At 39.1% G+C, this 19,096-nt stretch overlaps 2 protein-coding genes across 3 annotated transcripts in view; one reads left to right on the forward strand and one right to left on the reverse strand.

Annotated features, from left to right (window-relative positions):
• The window catches only part of fam49a (family with sequence similarity 49 member A), a 42,984-nt gene extending 30,629 nt beyond the window's left edge, over nucleotides 1-12,355 (forward strand). Inside the window, exons 3-12 of one of the 2 annotated variants that reach the window (XM_008287387.1) lie at nucleotides 1,840-1,919; nucleotides 5,135-5,256; nucleotides 6,213-6,318; nucleotides 6,450-6,586; nucleotides 6,725-6,802; nucleotides 7,017-7,133; nucleotides 7,478-7,557; nucleotides 7,804-7,930; nucleotides 8,679-8,749; nucleotides 8,989-12,355. In XM_008287387.1, coding sequence (XP_008285609.1) covers nucleotides 1,850-1,919; nucleotides 5,135-5,256; nucleotides 6,213-6,318; nucleotides 6,450-6,586; nucleotides 6,725-6,802; nucleotides 7,017-7,133; nucleotides 7,478-7,557; nucleotides 7,804-7,930; nucleotides 8,679-8,749; nucleotides 8,989-9,052 — 972 coding nt within the window. In that variant the 5' untranslated portion in view covers nucleotides 1,840-1,849 and the 3' untranslated portion in view covers nucleotides 9,053-12,355. Of the gene's footprint in view, nucleotides 1-1,838; nucleotides 2,294-5,134; nucleotides 5,257-6,212; nucleotides 6,319-6,449; nucleotides 6,587-6,724; nucleotides 6,803-7,016; nucleotides 7,134-7,477; nucleotides 7,558-7,803; nucleotides 7,931-8,678; nucleotides 8,750-8,988 lie in introns of those variants that run through there. The other variant, XM_008287388.1, reaches the window with a different exon arrangement.
• Nucleotides 12,356-12,658: 303 nt separating this feature from the next.
• On the reverse strand, nucleotides 12,659-18,709 carry fbxo16 (F-box protein 16). Its single transcript, XM_008287389.1, has 8 exons — nucleotides 18,614-18,709; nucleotides 16,950-16,985; nucleotides 16,563-16,769; nucleotides 16,314-16,478; nucleotides 15,932-16,188; nucleotides 15,140-15,251; nucleotides 13,236-13,488; nucleotides 12,659-12,731 (listed from the first exon to the last, which is right to left on the reverse strand). Exons 1-8 carry the CDS (start codon nucleotides 18,707-18,709, stop codon nucleotides 12,667-12,669), a joined length of 1,191 nt encoding a protein of 396 aa, XP_008285611.1. The 3' UTR covers nucleotides 12,659-12,666.
• Nucleotides 18,710-19,096: the final 387 nt, after the last annotated feature.

The raw sequence follows: 19,096 nt of genomic DNA on the forward strand, positions 1-19,096 counted from the left end.
AGTGTAACTGTAATTTAGGACTACTGCGTTTAGAAAGGCCTCGGTCCAATAGCTGCGGAGAAACTGGTTCAGAAACTTTGGGGGTTTGTTTAGCAGGCGTGGAAGAAAATTTTGCTTTCTCAGCCTCTTTACTGACCAGGAAACACATACGTAGTCACAGCTGTGCAATGTGAGGACACAGCAGTCATCTCCACTTGAATAACACATGTACATCTAAAGTAATGATTAGAAATGCCTTGTTTCCTCCTCAGTTTCACTTCCATGAGATTAAGTGATATTCACTTACAAAATATCACCGAGTTTAAGATCATTACAGAGTAAACGGTTAATGCAAAAACAATTAGAAAAAAAAAAAGATGTTTTTAAACAACACATAAAATATTGTTTTGTTTTCAGCTTTTGAATTGTAAATATTTTTTGCTTTCTTAAACTTCTGTGATAGTAAATTGAATATGTTGGGGGTTTTGAACTGTTGCTTGGACAAAACATTTAAGATAAGTGTGTAGCGATATACTGGTATTGACGATAACCTTGATTATTAAAAAGGGGAAATTTTAATAGTGCACGTATGATAATGTCTTAAATAATCCACCACCAATAACTCTGTGCTCCACATACAGTAAAGTTATGGTTACAGACTCTCTCCACATTCATATTTTGAGTGTAAATATTTGCCCCAAAAAAGTGTTAAAGATACATTTCACTCATATTTATTTAACTTTTTCAGATTGTCTATAGATGTTGTTTTATTAATAGTGTTAATTCTTTCGGTTATGGTGGTTGTGCAGCAAAAATCTAATGTTTCGACAGCCCTGATTTGAAGATGTCAACCTATAATGAACAGTTTTTAGTATTTTCTGAGCATTTAGAGCCCACATAGTCAATCAATTAAGTGAGAAAATGAACTGCGTATTAGCAGATCATTAAAATAATCATTTATTACGACTCAAAAAGCTCATCTTTTGTAAGATGTTGAAAAAGGCTGAATAAAAAGACCCACTTTCGGTACTACTTTGACACCCATGTAGAAATGTTGCGCGACTGTTTGTGCAGAGGAAATGAGCCGTGTGTAATAAGTCCTTTAATCCTGCTGCGGTGTTTAGACAGTCAGAGCTGAATTCTGTCGCAGCAAGTCAGCCTCACTGTTCATACAGACATTTGTAATCTAAGATGCAGCACAAAGTACAAGTGAAAGCATTAACTGTCATTGAGTTGGATTTGAAATCCCCTAAATATCCACAGTCATGGCTGAAAAATGGAACTCTATTTTCTTCTGTGATACATTAATAGATGCCAGCAGGCAGAGTAACTACATTAAACTGTTCTGAAATAAAGGTTAATATGATAATACATCAAATATAACAGATACAAACATCTTCTGGTGGGTTTGAGTCACACTTAAGAAGAGTTGTCAACTAATAAATGAACTATTTTTATTGATTAGTCAGTTTGAGTAATTTTTTTCAGACTGAAGCTTCTTAAATGTGAATATGTTCGAGTGTCTTTGCTCCTCTGTGAGCACAAACTGAATATCTTTGGGTTGTGGATAAAACAAAGCATTTAAGGACATCATCTTGGGCTACTGATCGACATTTTACCTATTATTTGACATTTTACAGACTAAACAACTAATCGAATTAAAGGGGAAAATAATCTATACATACACAAAAAGTCCTACACTTGAGTAATAAATATTGCTGTACATTGTGTTTAACTTGTAAGTTATCATGAGTGCCCCTCTTAAGCCATCTCCACAGGTAAACTGAATGTCTTTCTGTGTGTTGTATAAATTCAGTGTTTTTGTTGTGTTTTTTTTTACAACTGTATTTTGACCATCAGGTTTGCTGGAATGGGTAACCTGCTAAAAGTCCTAACAAGGGAAATAGAGAACTATCCACACTTTTTCCTGGACTTTGAAAGTAAGTCTGGCCGAGGAATCGGAGCAAAACATGGCTGGAGAAAGAATTGTGGGGAGGGAAGGAGGTGTAACCTGCTCAGCTGTTTCCTTTCTACCGGCGGGTCTCTGCTCTCGATGACGAAGCCATGAAGGAGTCTGCTTTAATCCACTCTTTTCACCTTTTTTTTTCTCCTTTCCGTTTCATCTGCTCTGTCGGCTCTGATCTTCCGTCTCTGTTCAAATAACTTTTTTTTGATGACTTTCTAACATCACACGTACTTTTCTTCCTTTCTCTTTCTTATTTTCTCTCTTGCAGAAACCAAATGGGGAATCTGTTAAAAGTGCTCACTTGCACAGAGCTTGAACAGGGGCCAAACTTTTTCCTTGACTTTGAAAGTGAGCACAGCTTATGCCTGTCCTTCTGCTACACCACCCCCTCCTTTCCCCCTTAAATCATTCATCCTTAAGCCTCTCTGTAGCTGCTCCGACTGGTCAGGGGTCAGCCCATTCAGCTGCTGAATTGTCAACCTTCCTCCTTTGAATTTCCAATGTTGACTCTGAACGCGGCTACTTCAATTCATGATTGATTTCAGTATCGTTTTGAAACAGGAATTCTATTCTGCATGCCAAGTGGAAGAAGAATGGATCTGACCCCTGACCTTTGTTGTCCGCTTTTACTAATTTTACTGCATGCAACTGTTTGTGCACCTATGACACATCTGATACATGCACATGTGGCACAATGTGATACTAACACTTTACTGATCAGCTCCCTGTACAGTGCATTAAACTATGTTTTGTTTCTGCCATTTAGCCGTGTTTGTTCTCTAGTTGTTATTTAACCCTCTGAACCACGAGCAGATTCTGCACGTTTGTTGCTCCTGTAATATTTTTACACATTTTTCACAGCGACATAAAATTCTACACCTCTGTAGAAACAACACAACCATGACTAGAAGTAGAGAGAGTTTTACTGCCATAAATCATAGAAAAAATACAAAAGTTGCATTGTTTCATTCATGTATTTAAGATTTTCTTCATTATTTTAACAAAAAAAAAAACCTGGAATCAATATGTATTTTTGTCCACGGGAAAAAAAACAAGGTTCTATAGACCATAGATGTTTTATAACTCACATCTTTAATTTGACTTATCTGCTCTGTGTAAACACAACCTGCAGTTCAACCCAGTTCAACCGAATAGTCTCTGAATTTTTCTCACGTGACTGTTGTTCAGAGATGAGTCACGAATGGCTTCATAGTTGTGCCGAGGAAAGCAGATTTTTTTGTTTTTGACAGAATCTGGTTCATGCATATAGTTTATTTGTGCCAGATTTTTACATTACATATGCAGAATAAAGTCATTTTGGTAAAACATCCTGATTTCAAGCCCTTTTGTTTGTTTTTCCCAACAAAATCCAAATTTAGCCTTTTTACGTGAGAAAATCTATTGAATCTTGCTGTTTTTACAGTTTTGTGGTATAAAAAATGGTGTAATTTTGGCAACTGAAAGAAAAACCTGCCAGCTCTTGGGTTCAGAGGGTTAACTATGTAGTCAGCATTGGTTCAACATTTAGGTGTTAAGATAGAAAACATTCAGCCACATTTCGTCTACATTTCGCCAATGCATTACTGCTCTGTTTCCTCATTTTCACGTAAAGTAGACAAATGAGATTCTTTTTTAACAAAGCCAATAAATCTGCTTTGGCCTTTTTCTGAAACCTCCTGCAGAAAAAAAAAAACAACACAATACGCCTCCACAGTGGCATTTCAGCTGCTCTCACAATGTAGCCAACCTCAGGCTTTGTTTATTCAGCAAAGAGGAAATGATGGGAGTGGAAGGTTTTTGAAATGCAAAACAGACCCCAGACAGAGAGTTTTAATGTCAGTCAGGCTCTATATTTAGAGCTGCTCTTGTAGTATCTGCCTCTCTGTGTTCATGATAGCCAAAGCTTGTGTTCTGAGTTTCAAGCAGACACCTTACGATTATGTATTGTGTTAAAAGAGCTTACATTGGCTCACACATTATCACAGTGTTTTCCAGCAACTACAGCGAACTGAGCTGTGGTATTTTTAGATTATTTAGAGAGACGTGGGTTGTGCAGAACATTGCAAATAATTGAAGCACATTTCAAGGCACATTCTGTGCATTTGTGCTGTAAACATGCAGGAAATAGAAACAGAAAGCCAGTGAGCCTGTAGGTAGTTTGCAGGCGTGGCTGGGTTCAGTAGAATCCTGTTCATTTCAGTTACACCCTACATCAAACTTTTAAAACACATGCTCATTTTTTTTTTTGCACCTGTCTGAGGTTCTACTGAGGCTCCATGTTTATCCAGGAGCTGGCTGCAGCATGCTTTGGATGCCAAAGACTTGAAAACACACAAAGTATTTCACAGTGGCAGAATATTTGATTTAAGAGTTTATTTTTTTCAGACACACCATGTATGTCCATACTTCTTCGACAGTCAAATATGAAAATATTGCTGCCTCAGTGCACCCAGAATTCAGATATTTTTGTGTTTTACTAATAAGAAATGTGTTTTCTTTGGAAGCTCATGGCAGCATGCAGTAAATGCATCTCGCCCCAGTGTATTCAGTTACAGCGGTACAGAAACCTTATACGGTGCTTGATCTGCTCTGAAGCCATTCAGTCTACAGTGAGGTTTAATTCTCATGTAGACAATTGTAGATTTACCAGGTTTGCATTTCAAATTGAAGGCATCAAAATAGATGCCCAACGCAGCAAATGTTGGTGCTTGACTGTAAATGGACTCATGGTGGTTCACTGTATGCTTTCAGCTTCGACCCCACACAGCTCAGTGTGCTGAACGTTTTTACTCTTCTTCATTATAAATGATGGACTTTTAAATTGAGATAAACCAAAAATTTACTTTGGAACAGCAAAAACATTCAGCACACCTGCCTCTGTTGTCCCAGTGAGTGTCACGATGATTAAAAATGCTGTCATTGTAATTTATTTATTTAAAGCCATTTCACATCAATACAGATAAAATATATGATTCTGTAATATTAAAGAACATTTAAGAAGAAGACAGTTAAATCTCCTTCACTGTAGGTAAATTACAAGTGGTTCTTGATGTGAAAAAGCAAGAATTTTGAGTTTTGTAATGTGTTTGTTTATACGCTGATGGCTGTGGTAGTTAGGCTAGCTGTTCTATGTGTGTGTTTATGTGTCTATATGTGTGCATTAACATGTGTATTGGGGTTTGCTGTTAGATGCGCAGCCAACAGAGGGAGAGCGTGAGGTTTGGAACCAGGTGAACTCAGTCCTGCAGGACTCTGAGAGCATCCTGACTGGACTGCAGGCGTACAAAGGGGCCGGCCAAGAGATCAGAGATGTAAGAAAACACTCACAAAAACACTGCACACAGCCTGTCATAAGTTTTAAAAAAAGCTGCATGTGAGCCACAGTCCAGATCTCTTTACAAATCTGTTTACCCTTCAACATCCACTTAAAGACTTCCTTTTAGCTTGTCAATAGATATTTTTTTCTGGAAAACATAAAATCAGCAAAGAAAAAAAAACTGTTAACTTCATGTCTGAGTATTTCCATCTTAAAGCTGCAATTTTTAAAACACAGATTTAAACTAAAGGGGTTTCATACATGACAAAGCTGAGGAATCCTGTCATCTGTCAACTTGCAATCCGTTCACCTCGCTGGATCATTACTCTCAACGTTATGTCAACTCTGAATGCACCAAAACAACAACAAATAGTAGTTACTGAACGTCACTCTGTTTTTGTGAGCACAGATGAAACAGAGGATTGTTGTTAGCCTGTATGGTGAATTTTACATTGTTGATGCAGATGTTGGAGAGGAGAAGACAGCTGCTCAACAAAGACATGAAAAATGCTGCTTGTTGTACTCACTAAGTTTAACCAATCAGCATTTGTCTTCTCTGAGTTGACCAATCAGCATAAAGCCCTTCACAGCACTTTTTCATGGCTGCCAACCAATACCCACCCTGAATTCAGTACTTTTTTCTTCCCTTTAACCAGCCCTTAAAAAAGCTTCTATAGAGGCGGGTCTTACGGTCAGAAGATGCACAATGGTTTGGACCACCAGAAAACAGTCATTTAATTGCAGAAAGGAATTATTTTCATGGGGAAAAAGTTTTTGAATGCTGTACTTTGTTACAAAAAGATGAGTTTTAAGGGGCTTCTCAATGACTGGAGAGGGAGTTTGAATTAGTCACAGAACAAGCTGCAAACCAAACCCTCTATCCAGAATGTACTAATCAAGAGACGTTTGCTGGTTTTCTGATGTTTTTTTTATTGTTCCTCTTCTTTCCAGGCAATTCAAAACCCCAATGACCTCATGCTGCAGGAGCGAGCCTGGAACTCCGTGTGCCCGTTGGTCATCAAACTAAAGAAGTTCTACAGTTTCTCTCTCAGACTAGGTGCGGTCCCGCTGCCAAACACAATGTGCTTGGGCGTGAATATTTTCTAACTTCACTCTTTAACTGCATGGAGAAATATATTATAAATTGAGAGGAGTTTTTCAGGGTTTTCTGTGTGTGTTTGTGTGCAGAGGAGGCCCTGCAGAGTTTGCTGGAGTGCCTGACCTGTCCGCCCCTGACGCCCACTCAGCACCTGGAGAGAGAGCAGGCGCTGGCCAAGCAGTTCGCAGAGATCCTCCACTTCACTCTGCGCTTCGATGAGCTCAAGGTCTGCTGGAAACGCTGAACTTAAACTTCAACACATTGTGTCTTCATTTTATTGTTTTATTCATTGCATAAAGTAATATTTAGTTTATTTATATGTGGTGAATACATTTGTGTGATAAATTTGCTTGTTTCTTGTCAGATGAGGATTCCTGCCATCCAGAACGACTTCAGCTACTACAGAAGGACCATCAGTCGAAACCGGATAAACAACATGAACGTGAGTTATCCACAAAATGAAAATGTTTTTTTTTAAAATATATTTGTTTATATCTTACAGTCTACCTTAGTAGGATTGTGGTCACTGTGGGGTTTTTAATGTCACATCAGAGTCCAAAAATAGAACAAACTGATCAGATTTGGTCTTTAAAGCCTTAAATTGAACCCTCCTATGCTCCCACTTGTAGTTCATGTGTTTGTTTCTTCTCCCACAGTTGGACATTGAGAGTGAAGTCAACAACGAGATGGCCAACAGGATGTCTCTGTTCTACGCTGAGGCCACTCCCATGCTGAAAACACTCAGCAACGCAACCACAAACTTTGTGACAGAGGTGAGAGATTATTCTGTGGCTTTTATTGAAGTACTTGAGTCACATCTAGCAACTATTGTTTTTGTTGTTTTAATGAAATCATGATTGAAGCTGTCAGATCCTTCACCACAATAGAAACGGGAAGGTTAAAAGGTTGGATTACAGGACTGTCTCTTTAATTGTTGGTGAGACCATGATCCTGTACTGGAAAGCTGCCTCATGTCAACTTTATAATAAGTGTTTTGCTATGTGATGTGCCCATAGCAGGATCCCGCAAGTGTATTTTTTAAAATGATGGTTAAAAAATGTTACAATCATCAACAACAAGCATTTGTGATGATATGTTTGGTTTATTCCCTCCGTAGAACAAGACTCTTCCACTGGAGAACACGACAGACTGTCTCAGCACCATGGCCAGTGTCTGTAAGGTCATGCTAGAGACACCGTGAGTTTCTTTTCTACACAAAAACTGACACATACACAATCAAATGGGTTCTTACAGGCCTTACAAGTCGTTTTTTTTTTTGTTGTTTTTTTTTTAAATGAAAAAAACTTATAGCAAGATGTCAGCACTTAAAATCTGAATGAGGCTCAAGTACCTTTGTTGCTGCAGCAAGTCTTCTTTAAAATGTAGACCCAATTCTTTCTTGTTTTACTATTCGTATCTAATCCCGTTTCTTTCTGTGTCCAGGGAATACTCGAGTCGTTTCAGCAGTGAGGACACGCTCTTGTTTTGCATGCGGGTCATGGTTGGAGTCATCATTCTTTATGACCACGTCCACCCCAACGGCGCCTTCAACAAGTCCTCCAAGATAGATGTAAGACGCGCACATTTGTGTATATACAGTATTATGAAATGTGATCAAAGAGCTCCGAGCCTGTAAAAAAGCTGAAACCTACCTGATTTGAATTTGACTGCTTCCCCCTTCGAAGTAGTCAGCTGGTGCAGTGATACACTGCTCTCAGTGCTCCTGTCACATCTCAAACCCACTCTGGAAGTCCTGTTGTGTCGTACAACAGCAATCCTTTCATTTGAATTTCATTATGGGGAGGAAGAAGAAGTTGCAAGGTGCCACATCTGGTTAGCAACAATAATGCTGTTGTGGCCAGAAGACATTTTCAGCAGGAGTAGCCACAATGGTCTCAGGCGAGTGATCTCCCTCACATCACAGTAAAACTTGATATCGAAAGTCTGATAATGGGGGGGTAATACATAACGCTCAGCTCTGTGAATGTTGGAAAAAACAACGAGCATCTTCTGACTGGATGTGCTGTCTCTGGTCTTGGAGACTGATGGTTTTTCAACTGAAGACTGCTGTTTGGTCTCTGGGTGCTGCTTTTGCAGGTCCACGGTGAAATCACAATTGTGCAGACACAAATGGTCACAAAGACGCAATATCGATCACACACTTACTGCTTGCAGCTGTTAAATATGCATGCTGCCCTTCATTAATGCACAGAACAGGCTCTGAAGTTTTTGATCACATCTCGTGTAAGCTTCACAAACTGTGTGAAGGCAGCACTGTGGATCTGATTTGTGATGCAACTCTGCTCTTTTGTCTTCAGATGAAAGGCTGCATAAAAGTCCTGAAGGACCAGCCAGCAGACAACGTAGAAGGTCTCCTGAATGCGCTCAAGTAGGTTCATTCATTCAACTATGGATGCTGACAGAGTATTTCTGTGTTGGTTTGCCACTATTAGACTTTGAAATGGCAGGTTCTGACAAGCATAAATCTGATCTTTGTCAATATTTTAAGACACAAAAAACTTAGCACGTTAACGTTGATGGGCCCTTTGTATCTTTAAACTGTCTCGTTGTGTTTCTTTGATCTTAAAAATCCCACTCATGTCCACTTCGACGTCCGTCTCTCCTCAGATTCACCACAAAACACCTGAACGACGAGTCCACTCCGAAGAACATCCGGACGATGCTCCAGTAATATTTGTTCTCTTTTATATATATATATAAATATATATATATATATATATAGATATGAAGAGGATCATTGCCCTGACCTCAAATAAGATGTATATGTTTACATTATTTAAAAGACTCGATGTTAATACTTGTGTGTATTTGCATAGTCATTCCCTCCAAGTTATTGAAACCTGCAGAATACGTACTTTCTACTTTGCAAAAAAAAAAAAATCTGAAAGCATCACATGAATTGCCTCTACTGTTAACAGCTGTCGAAGCACAAACGATGGATACCTATCAGCCTTACATACATATATATATATATATATATATAACGGAGCTTTGCAAAGCAGCACTTGGAAATAAATGAACAAGGCAGCATAAAAAATGTCCTTCAATGAATCTTTTCAATCTTTTATTTGACAATGAAATCAGTTTACTGTTTTTAATAAATGTCTTCTTGGGTTGTTTTTTTAAGCAAAATAAATCTGTTTTAGAACAGAGGACATTTTAAATTCTGATGTAGGTTATCACTTATATCACAAGAGAGATCATCCTGTGGTTTCACTTGATCTGCAAAGATGAGTTTTAATGACAGAATCTAAAATCAATCCATGTTGTATCAATCCTAAGATGGACAGTTCTGTTGCAGTGAAGGACTAAATGTTGAAAGCAGATAAGGGATCGATTGGTGTGACGCATTTCCAAGAACAGTCGGGTGTTTTCTCTTTTTCAGCCCGTTCTCATTTCCAGAGCGTCAAATGCTGCCGTATTGTCAAAGCTGCTGGTGTCACAGAGAAACACACAAGATGTCCTTTAGTGTCCTCATAGATGTACAGGAGTTACTGTTGTTGTAGTTTTAGCCCCTAAAGACTCATCTCTGGATGTCAAAGTTCAGTTTTTATATTTTTTTCTCCATGAAAACAGTTCCACTTGAAACCAGTTGTTAAGGATAATGATACAGAAAGCCCATGGTGTGTCTCCTAGCCTATAGAAAACACCATGTGGACTTGTAACAAGGTAAAAAATGTTATTTTCACCAGAGGGCACCTTAAAAGGAGCCTCATAAGGAGGTTGGGAGGACGAAGGGGACATAAGTTCACCCAGAAGACTGCAGGACTTAATGCTCAATTCAGATTTTTTTGTGAAATTCGATTTTTTTTGCGAGTTTGTTCACATTTCCAATTAAATGTGGCTTGTATGGGATCTCCTGTGTGAACTTTGTAAGACCCAAAAGTGTCCCGCATGCACAGAGGAGGACACAACGACATCACAGGCAGCGAGCATGCTCAGTAACGATGGAGAGTATCTTGCGATTTTAAAGTTGTTGTCCAACCGAAATAACCAAATATTAATTAACTCAGTTTTTTTTCACTTAGTCTAGTTTTAGTTTCTGACTGCAGTTTCGTTTTCATTCACTGTTAGGTCACCAAAACTCAATTTAAGTGTAAGAAAATCTAATTGTTTGGGCTTAAATACACTATTTCCCAACATTAAACACGCGTTACAAACTTTTTATTGCCTGAAAACTAGCAGCACCAGTTGAGAACCTGAACTGCTCATGGTGTCTATTTCTGACCCGTACACATTTTTATAAGTCTGCTGTACTGCCCTGTGTGTTGAAAAATCATGTTAAACGGGACCTTGTGCATTCAAATGTGACACCAAGAGGTCCTGACAGAACGGCAGCAAACAACAAATTGGAAGTGAGGTCGAGCTTGTCTTTTTATTGTCAGCTCTTGTGTTTTTCATCATACTGTTTCTCAAACTTCAGCCTTGTGCACCTGTTGAAATAAATCCACTGTGAACAGACAAACCTACTTTGCACGTGCAGTAAGATCCCGTATGTCGACGCATGCAGAGGTAGAGGTGATCGAAAAGTGCAGCAATGACGAATCGCTGAGTCAAATCAGCACCACCAAATGTTTAGTTGAATTGTGAAGTCTGCGTTAAGAATAATTGTGCGTTTTGCCATCTTTTGAGTGACTTTTTGATCTGTGAGGCTTTGCTATTAAACTTTTTTCTTTAAAAGAAAGGCCAAAAATATCTTTATTCTAAATAAATTATGTGGGTTTTTTTTTTTTAAGTTGAAGATTTTTAGAAAACGATTTCCACTTTTAAAAAAAATCCTCTTTTTTAGAAAGTATTTGGGTTGATTATTGGAGGAACAATGTGACCAGGTTCATTTTTCTTTTATTTTTTTATAACTTTTGATATTGTTTGACTTGTTTGGATTCATCACAGCCCCTGTAAACTCTAATGGACATCCGACTATTGCCTGGGATCATTTTATAGCCTGACAACTGACAAAATTTGCCTTAAATCAAACTGTTGAAGTAGGAGCAACGACTTTAGCCTGCAACTTTCCACGAATCATAACCTCAAACAGCCTCACTATACTGTGTATCACTAACAGTCTTGCTCAAACTCGGTCGGACAATCTGTGACTGTTCGCTTTAAGTTATGTTTCATTTTTACTGTAATGAGATAGAGTGCGTATTAAAGGATCCAACAAATATGAAGAGCAGTTCCCGAGACATTTTATTTTTCGGGAAAACTGCTATAAAACCTACCATTTTTACCATCTAACATAATAAAATAGTGACTACATCCCTCGCCTACACAATCATCCGCCTGATTCAATCTGAACTTCACCCCTGTGGTCTTAGAATAATGGAAATGTCTGTGGTTTAGCACAACATCGCCTTAAAGACTAAGCTGACAAATTTTAGGATTTAACCTGTGAAACAACTTTTTTTTTCAATTATTTTATTTCATCCACAAGCCATACACACAGTATACGGACCCATAGCCAGTCCTGTCCTTCGATTAACCTTCAGTTAATTAACATTAAATTAAGTAACACGTCATCCATTTATGTTTGATTCTCTTGTATTTAGTAATATATGCATACGTGTGTGTGTGTGTGTGTGTGAGCCATACTTTGGATGCAACGTTTTATATGCAACGAGTTAAAAACTGTACAGACTTGAAGCCGGGTGTACGTATGATAGCGATGTTTCATATCTGACTGAAGTGGTTTTTAAAAACAGTTTTTTTAAAAATCACATGGTCTGTCATGATTGATGTACACCAAGCTTCCCTCATTGCCCAAGAATATGCTACTGTGTGTTGAATGCAAGAAGTTGTTTTTGGAGGCGAAATCAGTTTTTGTTGTTGTTGTTGTTGTTGTCTTAAACTGACAGTTATTGTTGAGTATTTTTGGAGTTCAAACTCACTGTTTATATAAATTGCTTTGGCTTTGTTATTGCATACTGAATGGGATGTGTGGATTGGATAATAAAAGTGGTACATTTCTTACACAGACTGTTTCCTTTTGGCTTCCTTATTTACAATTTTTGAAGCGCACCTTGGCAATAAATCCCAATCTTATTCTTCACATATTTAAGATGCATTTTAATTATAAAAAATAAGGCAATGTCCGGGTGGGGAAAAAACGCTGCTAAAAACACTACAGCTCATGTAAAATACCGTGTCCTTATCTCTGTGGTCATTCCTCCAAAGTAATTAAATGTGAAAAATAAAGTATTCCTTTAAAAATTGGATGTACTAAAAAAAAGTAATAAATAAATTCATCCTGCAGTTCTGCCGTCCTCCATGTGGGGGCGATAGACTTCACTTCCTCTCATGTTGGTGTGCTGCAGAAACAGTCCAGGGTTGAAACTCAAACAGTGGAGTACCTGGAAGCAATAGTAATAAATGCATCACAAATAGAATTTCCAAATAGAAGAGTGAAATAAAACTTTATTACTTTCTTTTTTTTTTTGGAAATTTCCATCTTTTTCTTGCCACTAACTCCAGAAAATTAGATGCTGAATGTGATACCTTCTAATGCTGTTCAGAATAATTAAAATACCTTCACCTGGGACTCAGTAATAAGACCTAAAGCATTCCTATTATTTCCCATATTTCTAATCATAAAATACAGAACAAATATTAGAACAACATGCATCAAATGTTCTGACCAGTCAGGATTCAAACTATCTGCTCAGTGCATTCGTACCAACTCATCTACTGGGTTGCCCCCATTTCCAACATCTCTTAACAGGGTCACAGACTTCACACAGTCACTTTGTTGCAGAATCAGTCATTTTTTTTAACCCATAATTTGCCCTAAATGTGTTTCTTGCTGTGTGGTTACATCATGTTCAGCCCAGAGGAGTGGGACAGGCGTGATTACTTACTGGGAACGCTCCTGTGGGAGCGCTGGGACGCCCTGAGCGCCTCCACACTCAGCTGGGGCACCGGAGGCCTCACCGGCCTCGGACGCATCCCAGCGTTCCACTGGACGAGGCAGAGCAGGTCGCTGGTGGTCTGCTTGGTGAGAGGGTGGTCTGGAGTTTGAGATGCCCACTGGGGGCGGGTTTGGGTCTGATGATGATGAGGAGGAGGAGGAGATGGGATATGGTGGGGTCTGCAGTTGGAGCTGAGGAACATCTGAAAGAAGAGACAGAAGTTCTCAGAGAGTTGTGGTTACCTTGTTGAATCATTTAGACAGAAAGCTCAACATGATTCTCAGTGTGTTACAGTGCCTATAAAAAGTATTCACCCTCCTTGAAAGTTTCCCCTTTTTATTGCTACTCAACATTGAATTGTAGTCAGTTTATTTAGGCGTATTTGATGAGAAATTGCAAAACAAAGTCAAGGTGAAAACTGATTTCTAGTAAGTAATATCAAATAATTAAAAACATAAACCATAAAATAAGCAATGTTATAAGTGTTCACCCCTCTTCAAGTCAAGATTTAGAAAATGCACCTTTGGTCGCAATTACAGCATTAAGCCTTGTAGAAAGGTCTCAATCAGCTTTATACATGTGGACACTGCAATTTTTTACTATTCTTCTTTGTAAAGCCATTCAAGCTCTGGGAGGTTACACAGAGGTTGTGCCTGAACAGCCCATTTTAAGCCCAATCTCAAATTCTCAATTTGATTGCAGTCTGGGCCCCTGACTTGGCCACTCTAGAACATTCATCTTGCAGTCTTCAAACTATTTCTGTGTATCTTTCGTCATATGCTTCAAGTCTTTATCTGGTTGGAAAACAAATCTTGTCCCAAGAACTGCTGCCAAGAACTATCCCCACATCATGATGCTGCCACCACCATGCTTCACAGTGCAGATGGTATGTTTGTGATGATGTGTACTCTTTGGTCCAACCAAAGAACCTTCCTCCAGTTGACTTCAGAGTCTCCCACATCGCATCAACTTCTAGCGAACATTGGTCGAGATCTAATATGAGCTTTTTTCATTAGTGGCTTTCTCTTGCACAGTGCACAGTTTCTTCCATCTCAGCGGCTGAACCTTGTAATTCCTTCAGGAGTCATAGGTGTCTTGGTAGCCTTTCTAACTAGTCTAGGTCACCCAGTTTTTGAGGACGGCCTACTCGAAGCAGATTTCCACATGTGCCATATGACTTCCATTTCTTAAAGATGGATTAAACTGGACCCCGAGGGATATTCAGTGACTAGAATCTTTTGTTCTTTGTTCTTGTGTTCTTTTATCTTCATAGTGTAGTTATATCCAGGAGTAATGATTCACCAGTGATTGGACCTTCCAGATACAGGTGTCTTTATACTACGATCACTTTGGGCACATTCGCCTCACTTAAATGATCTTTATTCTATTAATTGTGTGACTACAAGCACCAATTGGTTTTCAACTAGAGGGGCTGAATACTTTACATTTTATATTTTTAATTTAATTGATATTGCTTCATAGAAATCTCCACTTTAACATAAAAAAAAGTCAGTGTCTTTTAGTTTTAACAGTAGTTCCTAAAGCGAGGCCTTAGATAAATGTATGATGATTTCACCAAAGCCTGAATATGAAATGCCACACTGTCCTCTCTTTCACCCTCTTCTCCACCTTTTCCTCAAACACCATCATCAGCATAATTTGCCCCCCCTCCATCACCTCCCTCTCGTCATTAACATGCATTTCTGTGTAAACGCTGCTCCATAATGCATGACGCCTGCTGGTTGCACAGTCTCCAGAGACTGCGTCGCGTTTATCATCTCCCTTTGATTCAGACAAGGGGGTCACAGTCACAGCGGGGTTATGGCGGCGGTGATGAATGGATCGTGGTTTACCAGCGATTTGGCTTTGCGGAGTTTGTAATTCGCCTCAGACAGTGTTTTCCTCTCCCCGTCGTCTGCCTTCATCGGGTTGCTGCAGCAGGTGGAGGCTCTGCTCTTCATCTGCCTGCAGGGAGACGAGCAGGTGGAAGAACATCTCAGTCCATCTGCATTGCTTTGCATAAAAAAAACAAAAACTGTGATGCATCAGTCATTTAGTTCAATCAGCTACAGTGTACTTTCAATATCTGTGAACAAACGGCTACGTCTTCATCTCAGGCTTATCGGATTTAGGAGGATCAAAACAGCAAAATGTGGCTGCTGATCTGCAAAAAGCAAATGATGGCATTTAAATAGTGATGCACCAACATGTTTGACACTAAATCTGTGCACATTTTTGTCTTGCTACTACTTCGAAATACAGATTTGGAGACTTTAAATCAACGAGTGGAAGATGTTTCAAAATTTTCTTCATTTCTTAAAAAGATTTTTTGTGGCCATGTAGTGTTTTGGTTTTTTATACTCTGAACAGTTTTGCATCTGGATTTCCTAAATGATTCATTATATTCACAAAAAATACCAGTCTTGCTGTGCATATTACTATTTCTGAAAATCCACTTCTTCTCTACCCCCAAAATCCCTGTAAACCTGCATATTAATTTCATGTTTTCAGTTAAACTATTCATATTATTTGGTCACAGATGATGTTGCAGACAAACAGACCTCAGTGTACTTCAGTAGCAGGATGCAGAAAGTTGTAGATGATGTGTTTAAGCTCAACACTGTTTAACAAATCAGCAGTCTTACACTCTCAGCTCCTGGTCGCTGGGGTCCAGGTTGTCCAGGTAGTTGAACCGTAGTGTGTCTCTGGGATGTCTGTCAGAGTCTCTCCATGGTGGGAGCTGCTTCTCTTTTCGTAATCCTAACCTGGAGCTGCTTCCAGGTCTCTGAGTGGTGGATTCTGGATGTTCTTCATCCATTAAGAGCAGATCTGAGGGTTCGTCATGTCTGCTGCTGACGTCTGCAACATCTGAAACCACAAACTGCTGCTGGGACGAGGCAGTCTGGAGATAGACAACACACTTTGATGGCTGGATGATGATGTAGTCATGCTTTTTGTTATTCTTCTCCTGAGCCACTAGAACTGATTAATGTTGAACCTTTCTGATTCTGAATGTGATCTGCTGACCTGCAGTGAGCTCAGTCGCAGCTCCTGGACTGTCTGGATGTAGTGTCTCTTCCAGATGCCCTGCTCGAAGCGTGTCGGGGAGAAGCTGATGAACCAGCCGAGCCTCAGACATTTGGGCATCCACAGCTGGTCCAGCTCCACGATGCTCCTCCAGTGCCAGCTCACCTGGAGCATAAACATGTGCAAAGTTTCTCCAGAAAGATAAAGCCAGTCTCAGTAATAACGCCACGACGGAGTGGGTTTGTGTACCTGGGCACATCGACTGAGGCTGCGAGGGTCGAGGAAGGAGAAGATGTAGAGACAGAGGGCTCTGGGCAGCAAGCAGGTGAAGTCTGCGGCCTGTAGGGGGAGCCGTCGGCTCACACTGAGGCTCAGGAACCGGAGTTGATCCACCGAACAGCTCAGCACAAAGTCCTGCAGCACTGCCTTCCTCTGGCTGTCAGACCACCTGTCAAACTGAGGCACACATGAAAGATTAGACAGAATTCTTTCACACTTCACAGTGTTTGAACTGAGCTGGATGGAAAATGGACTCCACAGAGCACAAAGTGTGGTTTCTAAACACGGCTCACACTGAGCTCACTGTACAGTAAAGACCCATCAGTGCATTTAGTGCATCTCCAGTCATAAACTTACCCACTTTCCCAGAAGGATTCGCCTCTCTTCAAACACCTGAGAAAGAAGAAAACAATTACAAAGGTCAGAAAAAATAGATAAAACAAACAGTAACATCTTATATTACAGTGATGGGAGGCAACACAGTGCATTTACTGAAGGCCTTTATCCCTCCACTTTATATATGTCAGAGGAAAACATAGTACTTTCTACTTCACTACGCGTATCTGACAGTTTAAATCACTTTCAAGATAACGATTTGACATGATGGATAATATAAGAAGCTTTTAAAATACAACATATTGTTCAAGATTGAAGCAGTGGTGCCAGTCAGGGTCACATTAAACATGTTTGAGTTGTTAACAGCTGCATCAAACTGGAATTTTTCACTCTGAGCTTTTTACATTTCAATAAATGTTTCAATAATTTCAACAAAAATCCAACATTGGAGAAAAACTGAAAACATATTTGTGTGTCAGAACTCAGTTTTTAATCATGTGACCGACCCTCAGATTTATCTGCAGTCTCTGTATACAAAACTGGAATTAAAGTAGTATAAACTCACTGTTGCTTCACTATTAATAATCTAATCATGTTTTATACTGTATATAATAATATATCCATCAGAAGGACCAAACCAAGAGTTTCACTGTAATACTATGCTAATATCTATATAGTTTACATAAGTAAGATTTTTAACAGAGTATTTGTACAGTGTGTTATTAGTATGTTCACTTTGTCCACCACAGCTGTGTTATCTAATTCTGATTATTTTCAGACCTTCGTGCCAAACTCAGTGGTATGGGTTCTGTGAATAGGACTGACTGAAACCTGCCTCTGGTTGAGTCTAGATTAATTTTTCTACTTGAGTCTTTACAGCGTGATAATTTTAAATCTTTGGTTTTATGGTTGCTAAAAGCTTAACTTTGGTTTTTCCACACAAACTGAAACTTTAACAGAACTTTTCGCAACTGAAGGGGTATTTTGTAACTTTTAAAGTTGCTCAGACTTGACTTGACTCCAGTGGTGGATCTTATCTTAAAGTTACACAGTAAATACCTACTTAGTGAAGAAGCATATTTAAGGACAATTTTGTAACTTAATTCCATTGTACTTATTAGTGTTTTTCAGTCATTGTTTCCAGTGAGAGAGCCCGAGCAGTTCCACCAAGGAGACACTGACCATTTGGGCTTCTGGTAATTTAATGAATAACCCCATCCAAATGAAATTCAAGTCCAATATGCAAGAAGACACATCATCAGTGAAGTAAGCAGTTAAAACCAAACTAAGTTTTTCCGACCTTGAAGCTACAGCATATAAATGACAGTCACAAAAACATAAGACTTAAGGAACAAATCCTGTCAACTTGCACGGTTATCATTATTCTTCTTCAAAATCAGATTCTGGATTAGACATTTACACCCATTTTAAGGCAGGAAGGGAATATTTCCACTGAAAAAAAACCCGCTTCTCAATATGTAACTTTGATACACAGAGAGGATTTGTTTTTGGACTTTAAATTACAGTTTTAAGCCCAAAGAGATAAAATTATCCAATATCTAAGGGATGGCCAGTATATTGGTGTTTGACATATCGCACCACTCAAAAGAAAAGCTGCATTATAGCTATTAGTAAGTGGCTTTTGGCTGACAGAACAGCTGTATTTCAGACTGAGGAGGTGTGACCTTCCTGTTGGCCGGCGGATGGTTCAGAGGAGTCCAGGCGCTCAGTTTGGTTTGCATCTTGGCACAGCTTGCAGAAGACCTCGGTGCATGTGGCATCCTGGAGTAGCTGAGAAAAGGTGATGCATTAAAACACACAAAATGAACCATTATTCACATATTACTGCTTTATATGATAGGAAACATGAGACGTCACAGTACAGTTGATTTTAGCTGCCTAATATATCATATCAGCTTTATCTCACTTTTAATGGATAAAATGTTGTAAATAATGATAGATTTTAATCTTAGCATGTTGTCAGATGTACTATTTTCTGAATTCAAGCTCTCTTTGTTGTTATGTTAAATACTCTCCAGTGTTACTCCTCTAAGCCTTTAATTCTGTATCTTGTAAAAAGCTGGAGTTAGACAATAGAAAGAAGCATTTCCAACAAACCCAGTCTGACACCACATTCGACACTGCTGCTCGGAACTGCACAGCACTCT

Source organism: Stegastes partitus, unplaced genomic scaffold, assembly GCF_000690725.1.
Source record: "Stegastes partitus isolate 25-593 unplaced genomic scaffold, Stegastes_partitus-1.0.2 Scaffold498, whole genome shotgun sequence".
Lineage (NCBI taxonomy): Eukaryota > Metazoa > Chordata > Actinopteri > Pomacentridae > Stegastes > Stegastes partitus.

Coding starts and splice junctions, on each gene's coding strand:
- fbxo16 (XM_008287389.1), bottom strand. CDS start 18,709: ATGCCACATGCACCGAGGTCTTCTGCAAGCTGTGCCAAGATGCAAACC. Junction 16,770..16,949: donor GAATCCTTCTGGGAAAGTGG/GTAAGTTTATGA, acceptor TGTGTGCCTCAG/TTTGACAGGTGGTCTGACAG. Junction 12,732..13,235: donor CTCCCACAGGAGCGTTCCCA/GTAAGTAATCAC, acceptor TATTGCTTCCAG/GTACTCCACTGTTTGAGTTT.